This window comes from Crocuta crocuta, unplaced genomic scaffold (assembly GCF_008692635.1).
Source record: "Crocuta crocuta isolate KB4526 unplaced genomic scaffold, BGI_CrCroc_1.0 scaffold27, whole genome shotgun sequence".
Classification (NCBI taxonomy): Eukaryota; Metazoa; Chordata; class Mammalia; order Carnivora; family Hyaenidae; genus Crocuta; species Crocuta crocuta.
The window spans coordinates 1,162,756-1,184,372 of record NW_027532250.1 but is presented as its reverse complement, the minus strand read 5'-3'; the positions used below and the strand labels follow the sequence as shown (position 1 = coordinate 1,184,372).

The following is a 21,617-nucleotide window of genomic DNA, read 5'->3' as shown; positions in this document are numbered from 1 at the left end:
TGGGTTACTCTTCACCCCTTTTATTAGAACCACCAGCCCGAGCTAGTTTTTCCCTGGGCTTCCCGGAGGCTGCCTGAACTGGGACAGAGGTCTAAGGAATTGCTCAAGGGCCCACAGAAGCTCCGCTGGCTCTCTTCCACCCCCTTAAATGGGCCCTGCCGAGGGGGGGGACGGGCAGGGGTAGGTAATGGGACCGAAGAAGTAAAAAAGCCTCATTCCAAAGAATTGTAAAATTTATTGTATAAGTATTGCAGCTTTTCAGAAGGTCATCATTGCCACTAATGATTATTGATACACAACAAGCAATTTCATCAGGCCTGCGGGGTGGCGTCCAAACACAGAGCTTTACTCAGCAGCAACGTGGGCGCCGCACCCAGCGTGCCACGGGGAATTTACAGGAGTTTAACTGGAACAAAACCTGCGAGACGGGGCTGCAAGGAGAGCGGTCTCAACGCCAAGAACCAAGGTACAAGCGTGCCGACCGCGCACCGCCGTGGACCCAGGCAGGCAGACGAGAAGGCGTGTCCTTCGGGCTCTATAGTACAGCAAAATTTGAAGCACGGTTTCCAGAACAAACAAAACGAAACAAAACAAAGCAAACACATTTAGTTTTCCTTATCGCCGGGATGTTTTCTGGGTCTGGAAGCCTTGTGTGCACGTAGGAAACAATTTCTGNCTGGTCCCCCTCCAACCAGCCACTGCCGAGGACCCCAAACTTTTTCTGGAAAAAGGGGGCCTCCTCGGGGGTGCTCAAAGCCTTTTCGAAGGCAACGGCATGGCAGCCAGAATCTAGAGGAATGAGGGAACCCCCAGGGCTCAGGGTCTAGCAGAGAAACCAAGTGCTTAGCTGCAGCAGTAGTTTCCAGAAACACCCACCGGTTTTGTCGGGATGCACCCCGACTTCGCCCAACGTCTCTGCCTTGAGCCTCTGCACGGGGCCTTGCCGAAGCCTGGCCTGCCAGCCTGGGGTGTAACCGGGGTGTAGGGGGGTGCTCTGCCCTGGAGCCCGCTGAGGCCAGGAAGCCACACTCCGCTGCTTCCTCCCAAACAGCGCACACAGACCACACCACCCAGCAACAGGGTTCACAGTGTGGCTCAGGCCCTCGGCATCGCTTCGGCCTGACGCTACCCACGCCGAGGAGGTCCGCCTCTAGGCTCACAACCCGCATGGGAGTTAGACACAGTACGCACGATAAGAAGGTGGAGGGGCGGGCGGGACGGGCACGAGCGAGCTATGGGGGGTGTTTGAGAAGCGGCAGCCCTCAAGTGGGAGGGAGGGGTGACTGAGTCACTGTCCAGGGTTGCCCCTAACCGGTGACCAGAGGGCACTGCTTCCTGAGTAAGGCACTAGGGAGACTGACTCTTCACGTGAAGGAAAGATACAGTGTTTAAAAATTTTTATCTATAAATGTGTCCCTGTACCTTTTAGGACAAATTACACCGAGTTCTCCGCACGACTTCCGAAAACCATCTCAGAGAGAAGCAACGCTTAGGCTGAGGACCCCACGGAGGGGCAGATTTTCACCGTTAAAGCACAAGAACTTTCTGGCAGTCTGGTCGGCAGCGGACACTCGGACTCCGTGTTTCTCTGTTGGTCACCAGGTTCTTAAAGTGTATATATAAATAGAGTTCGAACGGTCAGAACTTCAAAACAGTTCTCAGGTTTTTGTTTTAAGTAATAAAAAAGTCGCTTAGAAACAAGAGTTATTGCCCGTATGCCTTCTGACAGGTAGCATTCTTCCAGAAGGAAAAGACAGCTCAGTGAGGAGGGGGTCGGGGGGGGGTCACCCCATGGAATGTGAACCAGTAGATCCCAAGGGAGCCCCCCCCCCGCTCGCTGTGCACACACGTGTGCCCACTCACACGCCCTCACCTGCGCGCCACCTCCAAGGGATCCTGCTAAACCGAAATCCACTCGGGAAAATTCTAGCAAACAAGAATTATCTCTGATACAGGTGCTATGAACACACAGATTCACGAACACACCAAACATGACCATTTCCACCGGGAAAGGGGATGAACACGTGGGAGGGAAGGTAAAGAATTCTGCTTTGAAAACATAAAGCACAGGTTTACATTGGTTTGACTTTTTTCTTTCTTCGCTTTAACGCTTTGTCGTGTCCCGGGAGACACTGGGCGTGTCACCTTTGCATCTCTGGTGTCCTGTTTATCCGCCTGTTCGGTGAGAATTGCTACGTAAAGAGAAAGCCAGGGAAGAGGTCAGATTCCTTTCCTTGGGGCCTTTCCGATCGGCATCCTTCTGGGCCNGTAAAGGGGGCACCTTAGCCCCTTCCTGGGGGGGGAGAGGGGGCTTCATGCTTAAAAAAACAGGAGGAAAGACTACGATTCTTCAGTAACAGTTTATTTTCATCTCGGGAAAGGCAAAGCCACCACCCTGGAAGTGGGTGCCTAATTCCCCGTCTCATCTGCCATCCAAAGGCTGTGCTGGCCCAGAGGGGAAAACAGGTCTCCTTCGGTGGGGAATGTGTAACNGGCCCCTCCGGAAGTCTGTGCCAGCTCCGGGCAGAGCCCGCCTCGGCCTGACGTCCGCTGCGAAATTCCGCCACTTCGCCCCTTCAAAGTCTCGACAGACACAATAGAAGTTTCCATCGAACAAGCACTGACATATTTATATTAAAAAATAGTGCAAAAGCTCAACATTTATATAAATAACTCTAAACCCCTGCTTTGTAGCTTTTTTTTTTCTTTACAAGGTAATACACGCTTTCTGACTTGGCACTCAAAAATTGCCATTTTTTTTCTCTTCTAGTTCAGAAAACAACTTTTTTTTTTAATAGGCCTCTTCTAATACAAAAATACTCCTGCCTTCACAATACAGTTTCTCTTATTTTATATATATTTATATATATAATATTGCAGATCTTTAAACAAAGGTTTTGTGCAAATATGTCTTTAAAGTTAAGTGAAATCATCATAAACAAACAAAAGGAAATAAGCATTCACGCACGCAGCTCAACTAAGAACAGAAAAGACTAGGGTCGATTTTTTTTTTTTCTCTTTTGCCTTCAAGACGCAGCTCGACAAAGAAACGTGGTTTTTTGCAAGCTTTCTTAGCTTGTGCATTCAGACCAGACAGAACATGTAAATATTTATACACAGAGAGAGGGGGAGGGGATGGTTACGCCGCGGTTTCTGGGTGCNCTGCCCCGCCCCTGCCCCCCCCAGCTGGGATTCCTAGAGAGGGTGACCTTTCTGTTTATCCTTCTCTTTGCTCCAGGCAGGTGAGCTCTCCAGGGGGCCGAGGTGTGCGTGGGGGTGCCGGGTCCCCTCCAGCAAGGAGGGCGGCCCGCTGCTCTGCTGGTGCTGGAAGGAGGGGGACCCAGGGTAGTGCCCGATGACCTCGCTGTAGGTGGGGGGCGGCCCCTCCATGCGCCCGCCGCCCCCGTAGCACGTGGCGCTGATGCCCGAGTTACTGCTGGGGGGGCAGGGCCCGCCCAACACCGCGCTGTCCATCAGGTCGCTGTCGAAGATGGTTCTGTTCGGGGGCGCGCGCACCGACTCCCGGTTCAGCTCCAGCTGCTGCTCGGGGTCTCGGAGCTGGAGGGTGCAGGGGCCCTGGTACGGCGGGGGCTCCTCCCCGTCCGACAGCGAGATGGTGGGCGGCAGGTCGATCTCGTGCTGCAGGTACGGGTAGGTGGGCTGGAAGCGGAGGCAGCGGTCCCGCTGGGCGAAGGGGGGCACGGCCAGGCGGTCGGTGGGCCTCGGAGGGGCATAGACCTGCGGCTGGAGGGGTGGAGAGCGGAGTGAGGGTCCCCCCACCCCCTCCCCGAAGCAGGACCCGAGGCGCGCGCTCTGCGCTCTGGGGGAGGGGCGGCCGGCCCAGAGGGCAGCCGCGCCCTGAAGCTGGGGGCCGCTCCCCGCGGGGAGAAGCAGTGTTAGGTCCCGGCTTGCATGGTCCCAGCAGTCGAGGAGACTCCTTCTAGAAAAGGGCGGCCTGTGAGCCTGGCAGCCACACCGCTCGGGCCAGGGAGGCGCCCGCTACAGCAGCCTGGGGCCGGGGGTGGGGGGGAGGCAGCACCGGGTCTCACCTCTGCGATTCCGTTGCCCGACACTGTGCTCTCCGAGGGCCAGAGGCATCCTTCCTGCGTGGGGACGAGAGGGGCGGGGTCAGCACGATGAACAGGTGAGACAGCAAAGGGTCCACTGGCTTTGACCCCAGATCTTCTATGTGGAATCAGATCCAGCACCCATCCACTGCTCCCCATCCCCACCCTGGGCCCTGGCCGGTTCTGGCAGTAACAAAACGGCCTTTGGTGACCGCATTAAACGTCAGGGTTGTGCGTTTGCTTGCATCCTAACACTTGGAACATACTAGAGACTCCAGTGAGTCTTTACGGGCCTGGTGCTTTCCTGGTGGGACAGTTTTGAGAGCCGTAGAGCCCCCTAGTGGCCATGTAGGTAACTGCAAGCCCTGGGGGCTTCCCCGCCTTGTCACTGTTCTCACTTCGCCCAGCTGTCCCCTAAAAATTCTGAAATGAATGTCCCCTGAAAATGAATCCAAGTTCTCTTGTGAAATGGCTGATAAGGAAGCCGGGCATCATCTAGCCCTCCTGGCCTCGACAGCCACTTGCTTGCACTGCGGCCTTGACAAGTTCTTTAAGTTCCCAAACTCTCAAGAGGTAGAATATGCTTGGAGTGCAGGCGGCCCGCAGGGAGTATACGGAAGTGTTGGCAGACACGCCCACCCACTATCTAGTGCAAAGCGCAGTATGCGTGCACCTGCGGGCCTTTGCACTGGCCGCCCCACTGCATGGCCAGCCCCGCTGACTTTCTCTGACACCGCTGTCTGAAAGGCCCTCCCCCATGGACAGTCCTGTCCTGGGCTCATTCCCCTCACAGCAGCAATCTCGGCTGTTATCGACCTGTCTGTATTCACCTACCTCTTCAGTCGGCCTCATCCTGGGTACTGGGAGCCTGGTTTACAGAGAAAGACTTACGGGACAGTCAGTTAATAAGCATAGTGCCCTTTGCATGGAGCTGCTCTGCTGCAAATAACGATCTGGCCTGTCATCAAAGGAGGAATGTGGCCCCGCTTCCACGCCAAAGGTGTGCCTGCCACCTCACGGAGCGTACACCCTCTGCTCTGAGACTGCACACGGGGCTGTGGCTCTCCCACTAGTGGACAGGCTGCATGGGGGGGCAGCTGGCCACGTGCGATTTCAGGTCTTGGGGAGAGACCATGGGTCAGGGACGGAGGACCGCATACCAGGCGGCCACCTCAGCCAATGCTGGCTACATGGTGTTGGACAGCCTTAGCCTGGGGTCGGGGAAGGGATGTCTTGTTAGAATTTTACAGCTTTCGGGGCTCCTGGGGGGGGGCTCAGTTGGTTAAGCGTCGGACTTCCGCTCAGGTCGTGATCTTGCAGTTTGTGGGTTTGAGTCACGCGTCGGGCTCTGTGCTGACAGCTCAGAGCCTGGAGCCTGCTTCAGATTCTGTGTCTCCCTCTCTCTCTGCCCCTTCCCTGCTCACGCTCTGTCTGCCTCTCAAAAATAAGTAAATATTAAAAAATTTAAAAAAAGAATTTTACAACTTTCTGTAGACCTAACTGATAAATAATAAACTACATGTCTAGAGTATGCAATTTGGTTAAGTTTTGGCATGTGTATATACCCGGGACCCATCACTACCATCAAAATGACATCACCCCAAAAAGCTTCCTTGGTGCACGTTTTCTTGAGGGGTTCCACGTAAGACATTCTCCCCTACAGTCTCAGGCCAGAGCAGGAATTGGAGGGGGCGGGGAGCCCCGAGGCTTGCAGTTACTTACATGGCCACTAGGGGGCTCTGTGGCTCTCAAAACTGTCCCACCAGGAAAGGAGCCAGCCCTTAAAGACTCATTGGCATCTCTATTATGTTCCAGGTGTTAGGATGCAAGCAGACGTACAACCTTGCCGTTTAATGCGGTCATCAAAGGCCGTTTTGTTACTGATATTAGTAACGTTTCAGTTGCTGCCTTGGTGCCGGACACGGTACTAAGCGCTCTTTAAAGCACCATCCCAGGGCACCTGGGCGGCTCAGCAGTCCGTTACACATTCGACTCAATGCTGGCTCAGGTCATGATCTCACAGTTTGTGAGTTCGAGCCCCACATCAAACTGTCAGCGCGGAGCCTGCTTGGGATTCTGTCTCCCTGGCTCTCTGCCCCCGCCCCGTCTCTCAAAAATAAATAAACATTTTTAAAAAAGTAAATAAAGCACTATCAAATTTTCCCCAACAAGCTTACGAGGTAGGCTGCGGTCGGTCAGCGGGTTGCACAGGCATAGCTGGTAAAAGGCAGTGCCGGGATCCAAACCGTGACCTGCCTGCCTCACTCGGGCTCAGGCTGCTCCTGGCAGGCTCCACAGCCCCCAGTCGGGCCATTGGCGCAGTCCATACGTGTGCCAGGAAGCAGATGGGGACATCCACCTGCTCCTCACCGGGGTCGGAGCCCTGGGGCGCGATGCATGCAGCCAAGGAGGAAATGTGACCCAGATAAACTCCTGCCTAAAACCCTCCCACGAGTCCCTCCGTCCCAGGCTCTGGGTGATGTGGCCGCCCAGGACCTCTGCCCACCGCTCCCCCTCCTCCCAGGCCTGGCAAGGGATCATCTACCTGGCCGCACAGTGGCACCACCCAAAAAGCTCAAGAAAACACCAGTCACTGCCCCAGGAGCCCCACCACAGACCCCCCCAAACCACCCGCCAGCCTCGTCACCTGACTGCCTCCCAGAAGTCATCGCCTCCTCCAGGGAGCCTCCCGGGAACCACCCACTGCCCCCCTGCCTCCCAGAGCAACTCAGCTCCTATAGCAGCCTGGCCCTGATCAGAAGCCTTGTGCCCACAGAAGGCATGTGGGAAGCAGGAGACCCACCCCAGGACTGACTGGGGGACACAGAGAACAGAGCGGTGCCCCATCCGAAGCCCAGGCTGAGCCTCTAGCCTGAATCCATCCCTGCCCCACGCTGAGCTGGCCTCGTGCACAAACCGTCTTCCGTGGGGACGACGGGTGAGGTGGCCATCGCTGCTCAAGGAGCAGAAACTCTCTGGGAATGATGAAGGCTGCCGAGGAGAGGAATGCAAAGCAGGGAATGTTTGTCCAAAGTGGCGTCTGGAAGCAAAGTCCAGGGACCCAGGAGCAGCTCAGCAATGAAAGCAGGAGGCTTCCTGTGTGGGGCTTGGCTGCGCCTGTTAGGCTGCTCCCCTGTGCCCACAGGTAGAGAGTACCTGCCCTTACAGGTAACCCTCCCCTCGCCCGCTAACCCCGGCACAAGACCCTTCAGACCCGCAGTCGGCGTTGTTACCATTATGCGACACACCCTGGCTTCGCTGGGAGCAGGGAGGTGACCCTCTGGGGCCAGAGGCTCACCTGCGTGGGAGCCTCATTCAAGAGAATGGAAGGGGGTCACCCTGAAAAGGAGCCGAGGCAGGCGGAGCCCCAGGCTGACGGTGGCCGGGTTTGGGTCTCCGTGGGAGGTCACGGGGCCCCGAGGCTCATCAGACACGCCCTGTCTGGCGGGAGGTCCCCAAGGGAGCTGCCACACTTAGTTCAGACCTAACGAGGCTCTGTGTTTACCCAGCCGGGCATCCCCAGGGGTCCATGCAGGTGGCTTCATAGATGGGGGTGGGGACTCTCCTTTGGCTTCAGATGTCCAGGAACCAGGGCCCCAACCTTCACCTCTGTCTGGGCGCAAAGTCCCAGGTGCTGCCCACAGGGCTGTCCCCCACCCCCAGTGGCAGCAAGGATCCCTCCCACCAGAACGGGCGCCATTTCCTTAGCTCTCTGGGCAGACGTCACCCTCCCCACGACTGTACCGCAGGGGTAGGCGGCAGAAAGACTAGATGCACCCATGTGAGGGAGACTGAGGCTCAGCGGGGCCCAGATGCCCCCCCAGGGCACGCACTGCCCGGCCTGCCTCCCCCAGGCACCCCCCACCTCCCTGGGCACACCCCACACAGCTAATGCCTTCTGGCTTGTTCCCTTGCCCAGGAGGACAGACGGGCCTGGGCTCTTCAAACTGTCACTTAGAGGCCGCGAGGCTTCAGGCCGGTGCCCCCACCTCCCCGGGCCCCGGTTTCCCGTGCGGAGCGGGGCCTCCAAGCTGCTGTGGGCTGGCAAGCACCGGGCGCAGGGGAGTCGGGCACGTGCTCACCAAGCGCAGCTGCCGACGCTGTCACCTGGGCAACAGTCCCAGCAAGCACAGGTGAGCCGGGGCCTTGACGCGGAGGGTTCCTTCAGACCGGAACCCCGGGTGCCCTCGGGGGTACGCAGCGTTCCCGTCAGAGGGACCACGGGGGTGGGTCTCCTCGCCCCGGATGCCTGTGGACGCAGGCCCCGCCGCAGGCGCCCCCCAGAACCGGGAGGCCGCGCCCGGTGCCGCCCCTATGCCATCGCTGTCCTCGCGGGCTCAGGGACGTGGTGGGGCGCACAGCCCTGGGCCACCCACGCGCCACCGCCTCCCTGCAAACCCCAGCCCGCCGCTCAGGCCACCGCTTCTCCCAGGCTGTGAAGTCACACACTGCACGTGCAGGGACAGGCACCACTGGGGGACAAGACCCACAGCCCGTGGCCCACCTGCTGGAGAGCGGCCAGCAGCAGGGCCCAGTTCAGGCCCGCCCTGCAGGCGAGGGGGGCGCGAGGCGGCCCTGGGCACCCAGAGCCGCAGAAGGGCCAAGTTCCCGCCCTGCGGGCCGCCCCACATTGTGGAGTCGAAGGGATACTCCTGGGGCTTCCAGAACGCCCAGGGCAGCGATCCTCCTCACCTTGCTGGACGTCCTCACTCCCCGCCCTCAGAGCTCGGCCTAAGAGGCCGCCCTGACTGGGCTGGCCAAGCAGGCCACCCTGGGCTTCTCGGGGACAGTCACTCTGCCCTCCTTCCGAGCCTTTAATTAATATCACCTGATTTAGGCCCCTGTCTGTGTGGATCCGGCCACCGGACAGCAACCCCACGGGGGGCCCACAGCCACCCCCCGGCCCCCCAGCGTCTGGGAGGTTCTCGGCCCTCTGCTCAGCAGGTATCTGTGCAGCAAATGCACGAACGGGTGGGTGGGTGGCGGAGGGACGGACGAGTGACGGAGTGAATGGGAACGTTTTCATCGTCCTGGCCGGCGGCGCCCGGCGGCTGCTCTGTGCTAAGCCCCGACTCCTCTGCAGAGCGGCGTGGCAGTCAGTCCCGCACGTGGTGAATGGCAACCCCACTTCGTGGATCGAGACCGTCCGAGGGCGCACGGCCAGGACCAGGGGAGCTGGGAGGGGCCTTTTCCCGGTGATCTGTTGGCCCCAGGCCCAGACGCCCGCAGGGTGCAGAAGACAGGGCCGCCTCCCTTCTGTCTGGGTCAAGGCGGCGGGTCCGTGGGCACCTTCCGCACCACCTGATCCCTTGGGGCCTCGGCCAGTACCTCGAACGCCCTCCTCCGTCGCCTGGCCAGCCGCCTTCCCCTACCCCTGTGGCCGCCGGCCGCCTCCCTCCCGTTCCGGTGAGCGCCCCGAGCAGGGGCGCCGGGCACTTACCGCGGACAGGGCATCTTCTCTCCTCCTGCCCTGGCTGTGACGGCCGATGAGGGAGCGGGCGGACAGCTTGTAGTGGCTCAGCAGGCACGTGATCACCACCACCATCACCATCACCACCAGCACGATGATGGTGATCTCAACAAACTCCAGCTCTGCTGCAAGAGCGAGGGAGACGCGTGAGCCCGGGGCCCCGGTGCAGGCCAGGGGCCCAGGGCCCAGCCCGGCCGAGCGTTCACTCGCCTCCCCCGCCACCCTGGCACTCACACGCATGCACACCTCCTTCTGCTGTGTGTGCACACCCTCCCCACCGCACACACGCACACCCCTCCCCAGTGTGTACACACGCGTGCACACACCCCCTCCCCACTGCTCGCACAGTGTGCATGCACACACACATTCTCCCCACCACACACTCACACTCATGCACATAGCCTCCTCACCACGCGTGCAATGCACACACATGTATCACAAGCACCCCCCACCCTGGACGGGACAGGAATGTGTGAGGAGCACCCCCCCCCCCACCAGCTCTTGGAAAGGAAGCCTCAGAAAAACCACATTCTGTGTGGCTGCAGACACTGCAATTCTCGTTTCTTCTCTCTCTCTCTCTTTTGGTGTTGTTTTGTTTTTCCCCTCGAAGGCGGAAAAACCCTCAAGTACTGGAAAAGGAAGGAGGTTATTTTGATCCTGCCAGAGCCGGGGCGGTTTCTGCTGACTCGAGCGGGTCCGTGTCGAGGCGGCTCGGCAGCTGGCCGTGCTCNGCAGCCCCAGGCAGCCCACGGGGGGGGGGGGTGGGGGACAGTGCACCCTGATGCCAGCGCTAACGGGCAATTAGCTGAGGGCTCCCCGGGGCACAGGTTCAAGCTCAAGGCCACTGGCTCAGCTCTTCCACCAAGACAGACACACGGAAGCTGCAGCTCGGGGGCACGGGTAGGGGAGGCAACAGGCAGCATCGGGGGGACGGGCCGAACTCCAGACCTGCGACGGCCTCCCCTTCCTGCCTCAGTTTCCCTACGGCTTCCAGCAGGGAACGTGACTGTTCACAGAACCCCGGCAGCTCCTCCCCACAGTGCCCCACCCCCAACATCCTCTCCAAAGCCCTGGCCGCCCCTTCCTCCCATGCAGGCTCCTGGACACCCCCTTCTCATGCCCAACTGCACCTATAATGCCTCCTGCTGTTATTAGTCGGGGGAGTCTGCCCACCAGGGGCCATGTGACAATTCCTGGGCACATCAGTGGCTGTCACAATTGGGTGGGTGCGGGGATGCCCCTCGACGAAGAATGACCGGTGGACGGAGCCAGGGCCGAGTGCACCCCGGGGACCCCATCATCCCACCTCGCAGGGTCACATGATAGGCCCTCAGCCCGAGGGCCCAACGCTGGCAGCTCCTCCCACTCAGCCATCTGCTGGACGGACAGCCTCCTCCGCACCCAGGAATTCAACCTGGTGCTTGGGCCGTGGCTCTGGTCCCCAGGTGGGGCTGCGCAGCCCATTGTGCCCAGGAGGGGGGACAGGCCGGCCAGGGGACTTGAGGGAGACTTGCCCGAGTGCCCGGAAGGCTGGGGCCTGGGACCGCCAGAGGGCCACACTCACTTCCTTGCAGGGACCCAGTGACCGCGGCGGCCACACCCCCCTGCCTGCCCAGACAGGCTGGTCAGGGCCTCGGCCGCCTGCTTGGACTCCCGAAGGGCAGGGTCCTGTCTGTGAGGGCCCAGGATAAAGCCGCCCATTCAGGGGACACACAGGCCTGCTTTGTGCAACCCCCACGCCCTCCTGCCTCGGAGGGGCCTACCATTCCCCTCCCCCGGCCCAGTGCACTCTTCACCCCAACTGGGACCACGGCGGTGGGTCCCCCTCTGCCCCCTCCCCTGCTCTCTAGGGGCCCTGCCCACGCTGGCCTGCAGGAAGGGACGCGTGTGGCCGCGCTGCCTTTGTCCCAGGCCCTGGCCATCCCCCTGGCGGTTCCCGGAGCCCAGAGTGCTGCACCAAGACAGCAGCTGAGGCAGGGTGGCCGGGGAGCAGCGAAGACGGGGCAACAAGCCCCCCATGGCTCTCCTGACCCCCAGGCCGGGCCAAAGGGGCAGGAGGACGCATTTCTGGAGGCTGGGGTCCAGAGTGAGACCATCACCCCCAGAAACGAGCACAGGGCTCCTGGAAACACTAACTTGGGCACCTTGGGCCTTTTCTCCCTCCCTGGGCCACAGCCCCAGGGGGGCCAGGACCCAGGAAATCCACATGGGGGAGGAGAGGGAAACACTCTCAGAAAAAGAGACGGATTGGGGGGCTACATTCTGGAAGCCGAAGGCCTGGCTCTGGGCCCAGGGGAGGAGGGAGACTCCTGAGGGTTCCTAAGCTTTGCTGCAGCCCCATCAGGGTCCCTAGACCCGCTCGGTGTGACCCGGGACCTCAGCTGGGTCCACCCCAGCCTCCCCACGCGGAAGGAGGCTCAGGACTGTGTGTGGACGACGCACTTGGCATTCAGGGAGCCGATCCAGCAGGACGAGGAGTAATGGCGGCGCATCACCCCCGTACAGCAAACCAAGGGATGCCAAACCCAGAAGCCGACGAAGAGGGTTAAGCAGGGCCCTGCTGGATATGCCGGCAGCGTGAGAGGGTGGGGGCCGTGAGGCGCCCGCAAGAGGACCCCAGCCCGCAGCCAGCTCGCCCCCACCCCTCAGGCAGAGCCCGCCCTGGGCTGGGTGTTCCGGCCCTCGGCTCCTCCGTGCGCTTTCGCTCCCGGAAGGAGGCCCCACTGCCAGGGGACCGGGCCGCTTCTCCAGGAACACACCAGGGCAGCACCTGCTGGAGGCGGTGAATTGGAGACCACGTGCGTCCACGTGCTCCACCCCACACACACCCCCCCTCCCCCGCAAAGGAACAGCTGCGAGTGGCAGCCTTTTTGTACAGGCCTGTGCTGTCTGCTCGGCCCCAAGCACTGCCCTGCGTGACATCACCTGCCGGCCCCGGGGGGCGGCCTGGGCTTCGGCATCCCGACTCCTCCCTCCTGCGCCCGGCCAGGCATGGGGACCAGGCAGGAGCCCTCTCTCTCTCCCCCCCGCAGGCGCTGCTCCTCGCAACCGCAGCCGTCCGACAGGCCAGCGCCCGAGGCAGGCGGCCCAGTGCGGCCACACCTCCGATCTCTCCAGAACCAGAGCCCATCTGTGAGGCTGCCCGGCCTTCGGCGGCCACCGTGTTCAAGAGGCTTAAAAGCGCTGGGCAGCTCGGGGGTTTCTAGGCCCGCTGCTGACGGCAGATATGGGACCACGCCGATACCGCCTCCGAGTCCTCGATCCAACAGCCCTGCCTCTGGGGACGCAGGCCAAGTGCCCAGCCTGGCGCACGCACGGGCGGGTGCTACCGCTGCCCCCTCCCTGGTCAAGGCTCCCGTGACCACAGGACTCACGGCCAAAGGCGGACGGACGGAGCAAGAGGAGTGGGCGGGTTGGTCAACAGCCCCAACTCACCAGTCACTGCTGCCGTTATTACGGCCACAGCAGCCACGACACCCACGCGGAGCCCACCTCCCCCAAGTCCGTGAAGCGGGAGCCGTCACCCTGCACCTTGCAGACAAGCACAGGGAGGCGCAGGGAGAAGATGCCCCAGGAAGAGCAGAGCCGGGTCTTCTAAGGGTCTTGTCCCCGTAAGTTCTCGCAGCTTTCCCCAAGTTAGTCCTCAGTTTCCCCTCCCCACGCCTGGAGCACCTGGTCCTGCCCTCCCCCCGTCTCTCGGGCTACAAGCTGTGCAGCCCCGGCCACGCAGACCTCTGCTGAGTCCCCGTTAGGAGCCGGCACCGGGAGATGAAATAACAAATGTAAGAGCGCAGACGGCACGGCCCAGTTCCCGACACCCTCATTCAGGCCGATGCCCTAGAAACACCGAGGTCTGCCCGGCTGGGGGAGCCCCGGGGCTGGGGGTTCAGAGCAAGGTCGATCCACAGCGGCCACCCCGGGTGGCAGCCAGATGCAAGGCCACGAGGGACTTACAGACATTCGTCCCGCTTCCGCTCCGAGGGCCCAGTTCCAGCAGGAGCCTTTGAGAGAGAAACACATTTCCCTCGCCTCGTTGCGGGCGTCAGGGCTGCTCACAGGGCTGCTCACCGTGGGGAGGGCGGGGGAGCCGCTCTGCCATTTTTCTTCCTAATTTCCCCCTCGGGGTGATGGATGCAGCGGGCCCTCGGGGGCGGCCAAGCCCATCTTCCACATGCAAAGTAAGGTCACTCTAATTTAATTTAGCGTCTTCTTTCCTGGTGAATAATTTCAAATTAACAGGCTCGTCTGCCTCGTCGGAGTGGCCTGACCCTCCCTTTTGTCTTCTCCAGAGGCAGACACAGTCACTTTGAGATGTGTGCACGCCCAGCTCGGGTCCTCTCCCAGCTGGCCCGGCGGCGGACAGAGGCGGCGTGCGCCCAGGGCCCCCAGAACACCAGGCACGGCCCACACGCGCATGGGCCTCGCCTTACTGAATCCTCACCCTCCTTCAGTAAGGCAGATTCGAACATGCCCACTGCCCCCTGCGTCTGCTCGACGGACGAGGAAAGAGCGGCTGGCCAAAGGCCACTCTGCCCACAGGCCCAGGACCATTGCTGCCTCCAGGCTAGACTCTCAGGCCCGGTCCGGGCGGCTGCCCCATTCCCACCCGTGCTGCGCACCACGGCCCCAGGCTAGAAACAGCCCGGTCCCGGCACGGGGCTCGCGTGGAACGGAGCTGGTAGGGACCCTCTGGGGCGTCACCCGCCATGCGGTTCCTGCAGCCAGTATTCGTGGTGGGTGGTACCCACCTTCCACCCACAGTGGAGATCACAGGACGGTTGAGATGCTCAGACCTGGCACTCTGGGCACCTCTCAGGGCACTGCAGAGAGATGCTAATGGCGACCGCCTCCTTTGCTGCAGAGTGCCAAGCGCTAGCCAGGTCAGGACCTCCTTCTCTGCATTCCCACAACTGCCCAGGGCGCACATCAGCCCCGGGAGCAGTCCTGAGTCCAGGCCACGCCCGAGTCCCTCTTCCCGCCGTGGAGCCCTCCCTCCCTGGCACCTGGGGAAGCCAGGACGCTCTCTCGGAACACAGTTTTTAAATAAAAATTAAATAACATTGTGGCTTAAAAAAGGAAGCCGACTCTATTAAGACAGTTATCAGACTCTCAACCAGATGTGCGACAGGGAAAGAATGCACAGAATTTCTGTGACACAGGGACAGGACGGCATTAAAGAGGACCTAGCAGGTCTCAACGTGACGTGAAATCCGTGGCTTCCACTGGAGACCACAAGGCAGGCGCTGCTGGTGGCTCCGTGGTCTGGAGCCCGGGGTCCGGATGGGTTAGTTAAGGTAAAGATGCAACAAATTCTTCTGCATCCAAGTTGATGAGCCCCGGTTCTTGGGGACAGAGCCTCGATCGGAAGGAACGAAGCTCAGGAGCCCAGGTTCAACCCCCCCCAACCCCGCTCAGCCGATTCCCGGCTGTAAATGGGGAGTGGGCGGGTGCAGAATCGTGCTAACAGGTGCTATTCGCTATACGTGTGTATATGCTCGGTCAGTAACGCGTGAGAACATCACATCTCCCTGGACAGGTAGGTGAGGGTGGCCGTCACCACGTNCATTTGCACAAGAACCCAGCTCCATCCCCACCTAGAATGTCAAACAGAATTGAACCAGACGTCAAAGGGATAACTTTCTGATCACTCCTGGTGCCGTTTCAAACACCCCCCAACGGCACATTTATTTCTTAGGGCAAAACCATTTATAGGGGGGAAAATGAATCTGTCTTTCTTTTGAGGTTTGGGAGGTGGGCAGCAAATCTAGGCCAGGATTCTCATATTTAAAGACAGACCGAACCGCTTACGAAGCGCTTACTCAGTGCCAAGCACACAGCTGGGCGTCTGGCGCCCGTCACCTGAATGCGTAGCCCTGAGATGCTGTCTGGTGTTGCGTGGTGGCCTCACGGAAGAAGTCACGTGCTGGCTGGCGAGGGGGCGAGGGCTGCGGCTCTGCACCGCTGGTCACGGGGAGACCCCAGGGTACGGGTGATGCACCGGCTTGGCCCAAAGGCCCCTGGTTCAAATCGCAGCTTCGCCGCCTGCGGCGACCCTGCCGGGCAAGTCCCTCAGTGGCCTCATCTAGGAAGGACAACCACACGCTCTTCACGCGGGCGTGGTCACAAGCTGCACCAGCTAATTTGCAGCCGGCATTTCCAGGAGGGAACCACCGGCCTGCGGGCTCTGGGCATCAGCCTGCCCCCTCTCCTCCCACAGACCTGGGCTGGGGCTCTCCGAATCCGCAGTAGCCGCCCATGGCGCACCTGAGTGGGTCCCCACTGCCGGCGCCGTAGCTCGAGGACGGTATAAATCCAGAGCACTTCTGGACAGAGAAACTAACAAGCTCTCAAAACTGTCAAGTACGCACACTTGACCCTGCACATCAGCGTCCGGGCACTTATCTCCACATGTATGTCTCCTGGACTCTCCCTCTCGCTCACAGTGCTCTAACCACGTGTTCTGTAAAAGGACCAAGCACAGCCCCACCTCAGGGCTTTGCACATGCCCTAACTCCTCCCTGGAATGATCTTTCCCCAAATACACGTGCTTGCTCCCTTCCTTCTGGTCTCTGTTGCAATGTCCCTTCCTCAAGAAGCATCGCTGAGCACCCTGCTGGGACAGGGCTCTGCCCCAAGCCCAAGGACCCTACGCCCCGTGTCTGCTTTCCTTTTCACCCAGGCACTACCCCATAATGCTGACGTGACCTATCTAGTGGCTTATTTCCTGCCTCTCCCGACTCAAATGTCAGTGTCACTAGAGGTGGCTTTGTGTCCCCAGCACCTGGAACAGCACGGGCATGAAACAGGCTGCATAAATGGTCACATTTTTCCTCACATGCGCAGATCAGGGTCCAGAAGGTGCGTTGCTGGCTTGCACAGAAGGGCTAAAATCACGAGGCACCACTTTCTTACTTGCCCCCCAGGGGGGCCGGCACACCCCAAGGAGTCACAGCTAGCAGATGTGTGTGCACCGGCCCCAACGACGCCCCGATGACAGAAGGGGGAGAAGCCACCAGATAGGATGAGTCTGTTTTTGTTTAAAAAGAAAACAAACATGGGGCGCCTGAGGGGTTCAGTCAATGAAGCCTCCGACTTCGGCTCAGGTCACGATCTCATGGCTCGTGGGTTTGAGCCCCGCATTGGGGTCTGTGCTGACAGCTCAGAGCCTGGAGCCTGCTTCAGATTCTGTGTCTCCCTCTCTCTCTGACCCTCCCCTGCTCATGCTGTCTCTCTCTCTCTCTCTCAGAAATAAGTAAAGCATTTAAAAAATATATATATGCGTATATCTATATATTTTAAAGTGAATCTTAGGACGCACAGCTACATCTGGAGGGACTATCTGTGTCTGCACAGACCAGGGACCCGCGGGCCACCTGCAAAACGAAACTTCTAGGCATAAGTCAGTGGGTGACAGCTGCATGCTCCGAAGCTTGGAGGGGGGGGGGTTGGAGAGGATGCCCAGCAGGGAAGTGTGTGCAGGTGTGCGTGTGCACGTGACCAGAAAGGGAGAGACCGAGAGAGTCAGCCAGGCAGATGAGGGAAGGCTGGAAATGGCCTCCAGGCAGAGGGAAAGGCATAAGCCCAGACCCCTCACTTGTCCTATTTGCTCCAGAGCAACACATATGCTAAAGGGCACGACACCCTCCTTCGCGGACTGGAGCCCGGTCCAGTGCACACATCCAGCTGTGGGCATGTCTCCGTCTAACTGGTGCGATGCCCTGTCCTAGGGCCTGAAGGCTCACGCAGGGGAGTGGGGAGGGGACGCCTTTTATGCCCAAGTAGTAGGCTGTGCAGAGGCTCGTTCGTTTCTGGGGCTTCACTCCCCACGTCCTGAGGTCGCCTTCTGGGGTGGCCTCGGAGAGGCGGCGGCTGCCCCGTGGGCGAGCAGGGCCGGAAGCTCGCGTGGGACCCGGACGGGCCTCCGAGGACCCAACGCTCCTTCCCTCAGGAAAGACAGAGCTGCGCCTTTTATCTTTCTTGCTATTATCCAAACGGAAAGAACTAATGAGATTTTTTTTTTTTTTCTATTGTTACTGACATCGAACTTCTTTAAACACCCACTGTCAGCAAAATATCAATCACCGTTGGAGAGTTATTGGCAGGATGGAGTAAATTCACGGTGAAGAGAACCATTTGTGCCAACGGCCACGTTGGAGGGGCCCCGGGAAGTTACTTAAAATAAATCAAATGCACTCCGTTAATTGAGGAGAACAGGGAACAAATCGGGGGGGGGGGGCCACATGGGTGACTCTGTCAGCCGGTGGTAGTGCTGACACCCATAATCTTCTTGGAGGGCATTTTGGTGCCTGGGTGGCTCAATCGGTTAAATATTCCACTTCAGCTCAGGTCATGATCAGGCAGTTCAGGAGTTCGAACCCCGCAATGGGTCCAGAGCCTGCTTTGGATCCTGTTTCCTTCTCTCTCTGCCCCTCCTCCACTCAGCCCCCCCCTTCCAAAATAAATAAATAAAAACCTAAAAAAAAATGTTTTAACACATGCTACCCTGCAATCCAGCAATTTTAGCTTCAGGATCGTATACAACCAAAGCATTCACAGAAGGGCCCGAGAGCATAGGTGTATGATAATGCCTTGCAGGGGTGTTTTAAAAAGTAAACAATCAGAGGCGCCTGGGGGGCTCAGTCGGTTAAGCGTCCGACTTCGGCTCAGGTCATGATCTCACAGTTCGTGGGTTCAAGCCCCGCATCAGGCTCTGTGCTGACAGCTCAGAGCCTGGAGCCTGCTTCGGATTCTGTGTCTCCCTCTCTCTCTGACCCTCCATCATGTTCTGTCTCTCTCTGTCTCAAAAATAAATTAAAAAAAAACTATTAAAAAAAAGTAATCAGAAGCCATCCGAATCCCCAGAAGGAAAGCCTGGAAATTGCCTTACGCCGCCCAATGGGGCCACTCAAGAGATACACACACCTACTATAGGTTTCATCATCAACATTTTGAGCTGGATCATTCTCTGCCGTGGGGGCCGTCCTGGGCATCACAGGGTGCTCGGGCATCCCTGGCCTCTACCCACTGGGTGCCAGGAGCACCCCTACCCCTAGGGTGTGACGACTAGAAACATCTGCAGACATCGCCTGGTGTCCCCGGGGGGCAGAGTTGGCCCCAATGAGAACTCCTGGCCTAGGCCCGATGTTGGATGGAGGTTCGCAATTACTCTCGAGCAGAAATAATGGAAACCTGGAACAGCATGTATACTATGGACCCGTTTTCACGGGGAAAAACGGGGATAATCATCACACCGGTAACATGACTACTTCTGGAAGAGGGAGCCTACGCTTCTTCCTTTCTCTATTTCTACACTGTTTGCATTTCTACGGCAAATGTTGATAACCTTAATTCCTGACCTCTTTACGGAAACCACTGGGGCACGTGTGTGTGTGTTGTGTGTGTTTTCGAGTGTGGCTGGCCAGGCCACCCGTGCCCGTCCTGGCCACCGGGGAGGGGAGGCCCCCTGTGCTCCTTGAAACCCAGCAGATGTTTCTCTCATTTACCGACTTTCAAGAGTCTGGTGCTTAAGGACGGGAGCCAGGACCCCAGCCCGGGAGGGGACCCCAGCCCCGGCTCCCGTTCCAAGCCTCCTGGACTGCACGTGCCAGTCTGGACCGGGAGCCACACCGCGAGTGGTATTAAGTCACTTGTCAGTGCTCTTCAGTCACTGCGGCTGCGTGTGCTCAAGAGCCTCCGAGGGTCCGCCCGACACGGTTTCAGTGCTGACGCGGGCAGCCCCTCCTTGCGGGACTGAGGGGCCCCGCTATTTTGGGTCTCACCCGGGACCAGGGCAGGGAGATAGACAGCCTGATGGCCAAGGTCAAGTCCAGCCCCGGCTGCCCCAGAGCAACTTCTACATCCTATTCTATTCTACACTATTGTGATAACAAGTCCAGACCACTGTCAAGTGGGACTCCGGGCTCTGAGGGACAGAGCCCCCCCACCCCCGGTTTCTCCCTGGTATCTGGGCCACGATGGACTCTCAGGCAGCAAAAAACTAGGAGCCAAGCACCAAGGAGCCAGGTAGGAGCTCTAGGTGTAGACGCAGATGCATCACAGAGCTCCCTGGGCTCCTTCCTCCACCTTCCGACCTCACTCACGGCCACGTGCGCCCTCACCTGTGGAACCAACCTGACAACTGAATCCCCCGGAAGAATGGCTCCAGGCACTGGGCTCACAGTAAACCCTGCAGGGGACAGGAGGCTGCAGACAGGAGTTTCCAGCAGCTTTCCCAAATCCTCTGTTTGGATCAGACAGGGGAGGGGGTGGAGGGGTGGGGTGTGGGGGTGCCTCAGGCTCTGGACTGAATGTCTGTGCCCCCCACCTCCACCCACGCCCAATTCCCATGTTGAAGCCTTAACTCCCAGTGTGGCAGTGTTTGGAGAGGAGTCTCTAAGGAAGTAAGGAAGGGTGAAGGAACAGAAGAGTGGGGCCTCGAGCTTATAGGATCAGTGTTCTTATATACAGGAAGAGACACTGTGGGGCGCCTGGGGGCTCAGTCGACTCAGGTCATGATCTCACGGTTCGTGAGTTGGAGCCCCGCATTGGGCCCTGTGCTGACAGCTCAGAGCCTGGAGCCTGTTTCAGATTCTGTGTCTCCCTCTCTCTCTGCCCCTCCTCTCCCTGTGCTCTGTTTCTCTCTTAAAAATAAATAAACATTAATCAAAATTAAAAAAAAGAGAGAGACAGGAAAACTCACTTTCTCTGCACTCACACATCGAGGAGGCCAGGTGATGACTTGGGGAAGGCGGACGTCTACCAGCCAGAAGGAGAGAGCTCTCCCCAGAAACTGAATTTGCCAGCACCTTGAACCTGGACTTCCAGCCTCCAGAATTGAAAGAAAATACATTTCTCTTCCTTCCAGGCCGTGGTGTCTTCCCACTGACTGTGACACCTGGACCAGGTAGAGGGGCTGAGCGTAAGGAATTCAGCCACCAGTTGTGAAGGGCACCTGTCCTAGGGGTGGGGACAGGGAGACAGACGCAGCCCACTTCCTGTGCACCCACTATGTGCCAGGCTTGAGGCAGAGCTGAGGGTTTCCAGGGCAGCGGGTCACCTGAAATCCTACCCTGATGTGTCCCCTTCTGTGGCAGAACGATTCAAATCTGTGCTCCCGGAATCCTGGCTGGATTTATTCGCGGGACAGACAAACGCTCTGAAATCTCCCAACGCCCTTCCGACCTTCCGACCTTGAGCAGAAGCCCGCTCGGTCTCTGTGGCCTGAGCCTTCCCCGCAGCAAAATCCGGGACGGCCCTGGCCCCTGTCCCCTAGTTTAGGGACACGGACTGTGAGGCTGGGAGGCAGAACGGCATGGCCGGCTCACACAGGGTTCCCCGGCGGGCCCCGGACACAGAGGCCGGTGTCCTAAACAGGGTTCTCGAATCAGAGCGGACACGAAGCTCAGCATGAGGCCCAGCAGCACACGCCGCCCCCAGGCAGCCCCGACGGCTAAATCAACACGAGCCCTTCATGCTCCGCCTCTGCTCGCCTCGGAGGAGCAGCAGCGAGCCCACCAGATGCCCGGCTGGGCTGGCAGGTGACACAGCCCTCACACAAGTGCCACCCTGCCGGTCGCGGAAGGAGGGCGGCGCAGGACCAAGGACGCGCATCCCTTGCCGCCAGACTGTCTAACAGCCTCGTGGGGAGGTGCTAGGAATCACGGCCGGACACACAGACCGGGGGCCCCGTGTGGGACCTCCCAGGCTGGGCGGGGCCCGAGATGGGGGGGGGGAAGCACAGGCAGAGAGTGACATCACGTCTGCGGCAGCCCCCCGGCCCCCAGTCGTGGGAAAGCGAAGGTCAGTCTCTGCTTCTCTCTGAGGGTCCGGGAGTCTGGGGAGGGGGTGTCTCTGTATCTGTCTCTCATCTACGATCATCTGTGTGCTTCTGTCTCAGAGTATTTGTCTGTGTTTCTGGTGTTTTCCGTGTGTGTATGTGTGTGTGTGTGTGAGAGAGAGAGAGAGAGAGAGAGAGAGACTGTCTGGGTCTGAATCTGCCAAATCGTTCCCTGTGACTCTGCGTGAGCGAGTCCTCTCTTTCAGGCGACAGTCAAAACAAGTTCCCAGCGGGCAGTTACGAG

General features: G+C 59.3%; 1 protein-coding gene and 1 long non-coding RNA gene across 2 annotated transcripts; one reads left to right on the top strand and one right to left on the bottom strand.

Moving 5' to 3' along the window:
- Positions 1–248: 248 nt before the first annotated feature.
- Positions 249–1,687, top strand: LOC144243311 (uncharacterized). The gene is made up of 3 exons (XR_013338602.1): positions 249–466; positions 1,052–1,183; positions 1,430–1,687. It is a non-coding gene; the product is annotated as an uncharacterized LOC144243311 (long non-coding RNA).
- Positions 1,688–3,194: 1,507 nt separating this feature from the next.
- Positions 3,195–9,656, bottom strand: PMEPA1 (prostate transmembrane protein, androgen induced 1). The gene is made up of 3 exons (XM_077778349.1): positions 9,508–9,656; positions 4,050–4,103; positions 3,195–3,744 (listed from the first exon to the last, which is right to left on the bottom strand). The coding sequence occupies exons 1-3, from the start codon at positions 9,616–9,618 to the stop codon at positions 3,196–3,198; spliced, it is 714 nt and encodes a 237-aa protein (XP_077634475.1). The 5' UTR covers positions 9,619–9,656; the 3' UTR covers position 3,195.
- Positions 9,657–21,617: the final 11,961 nt, after the last annotated feature.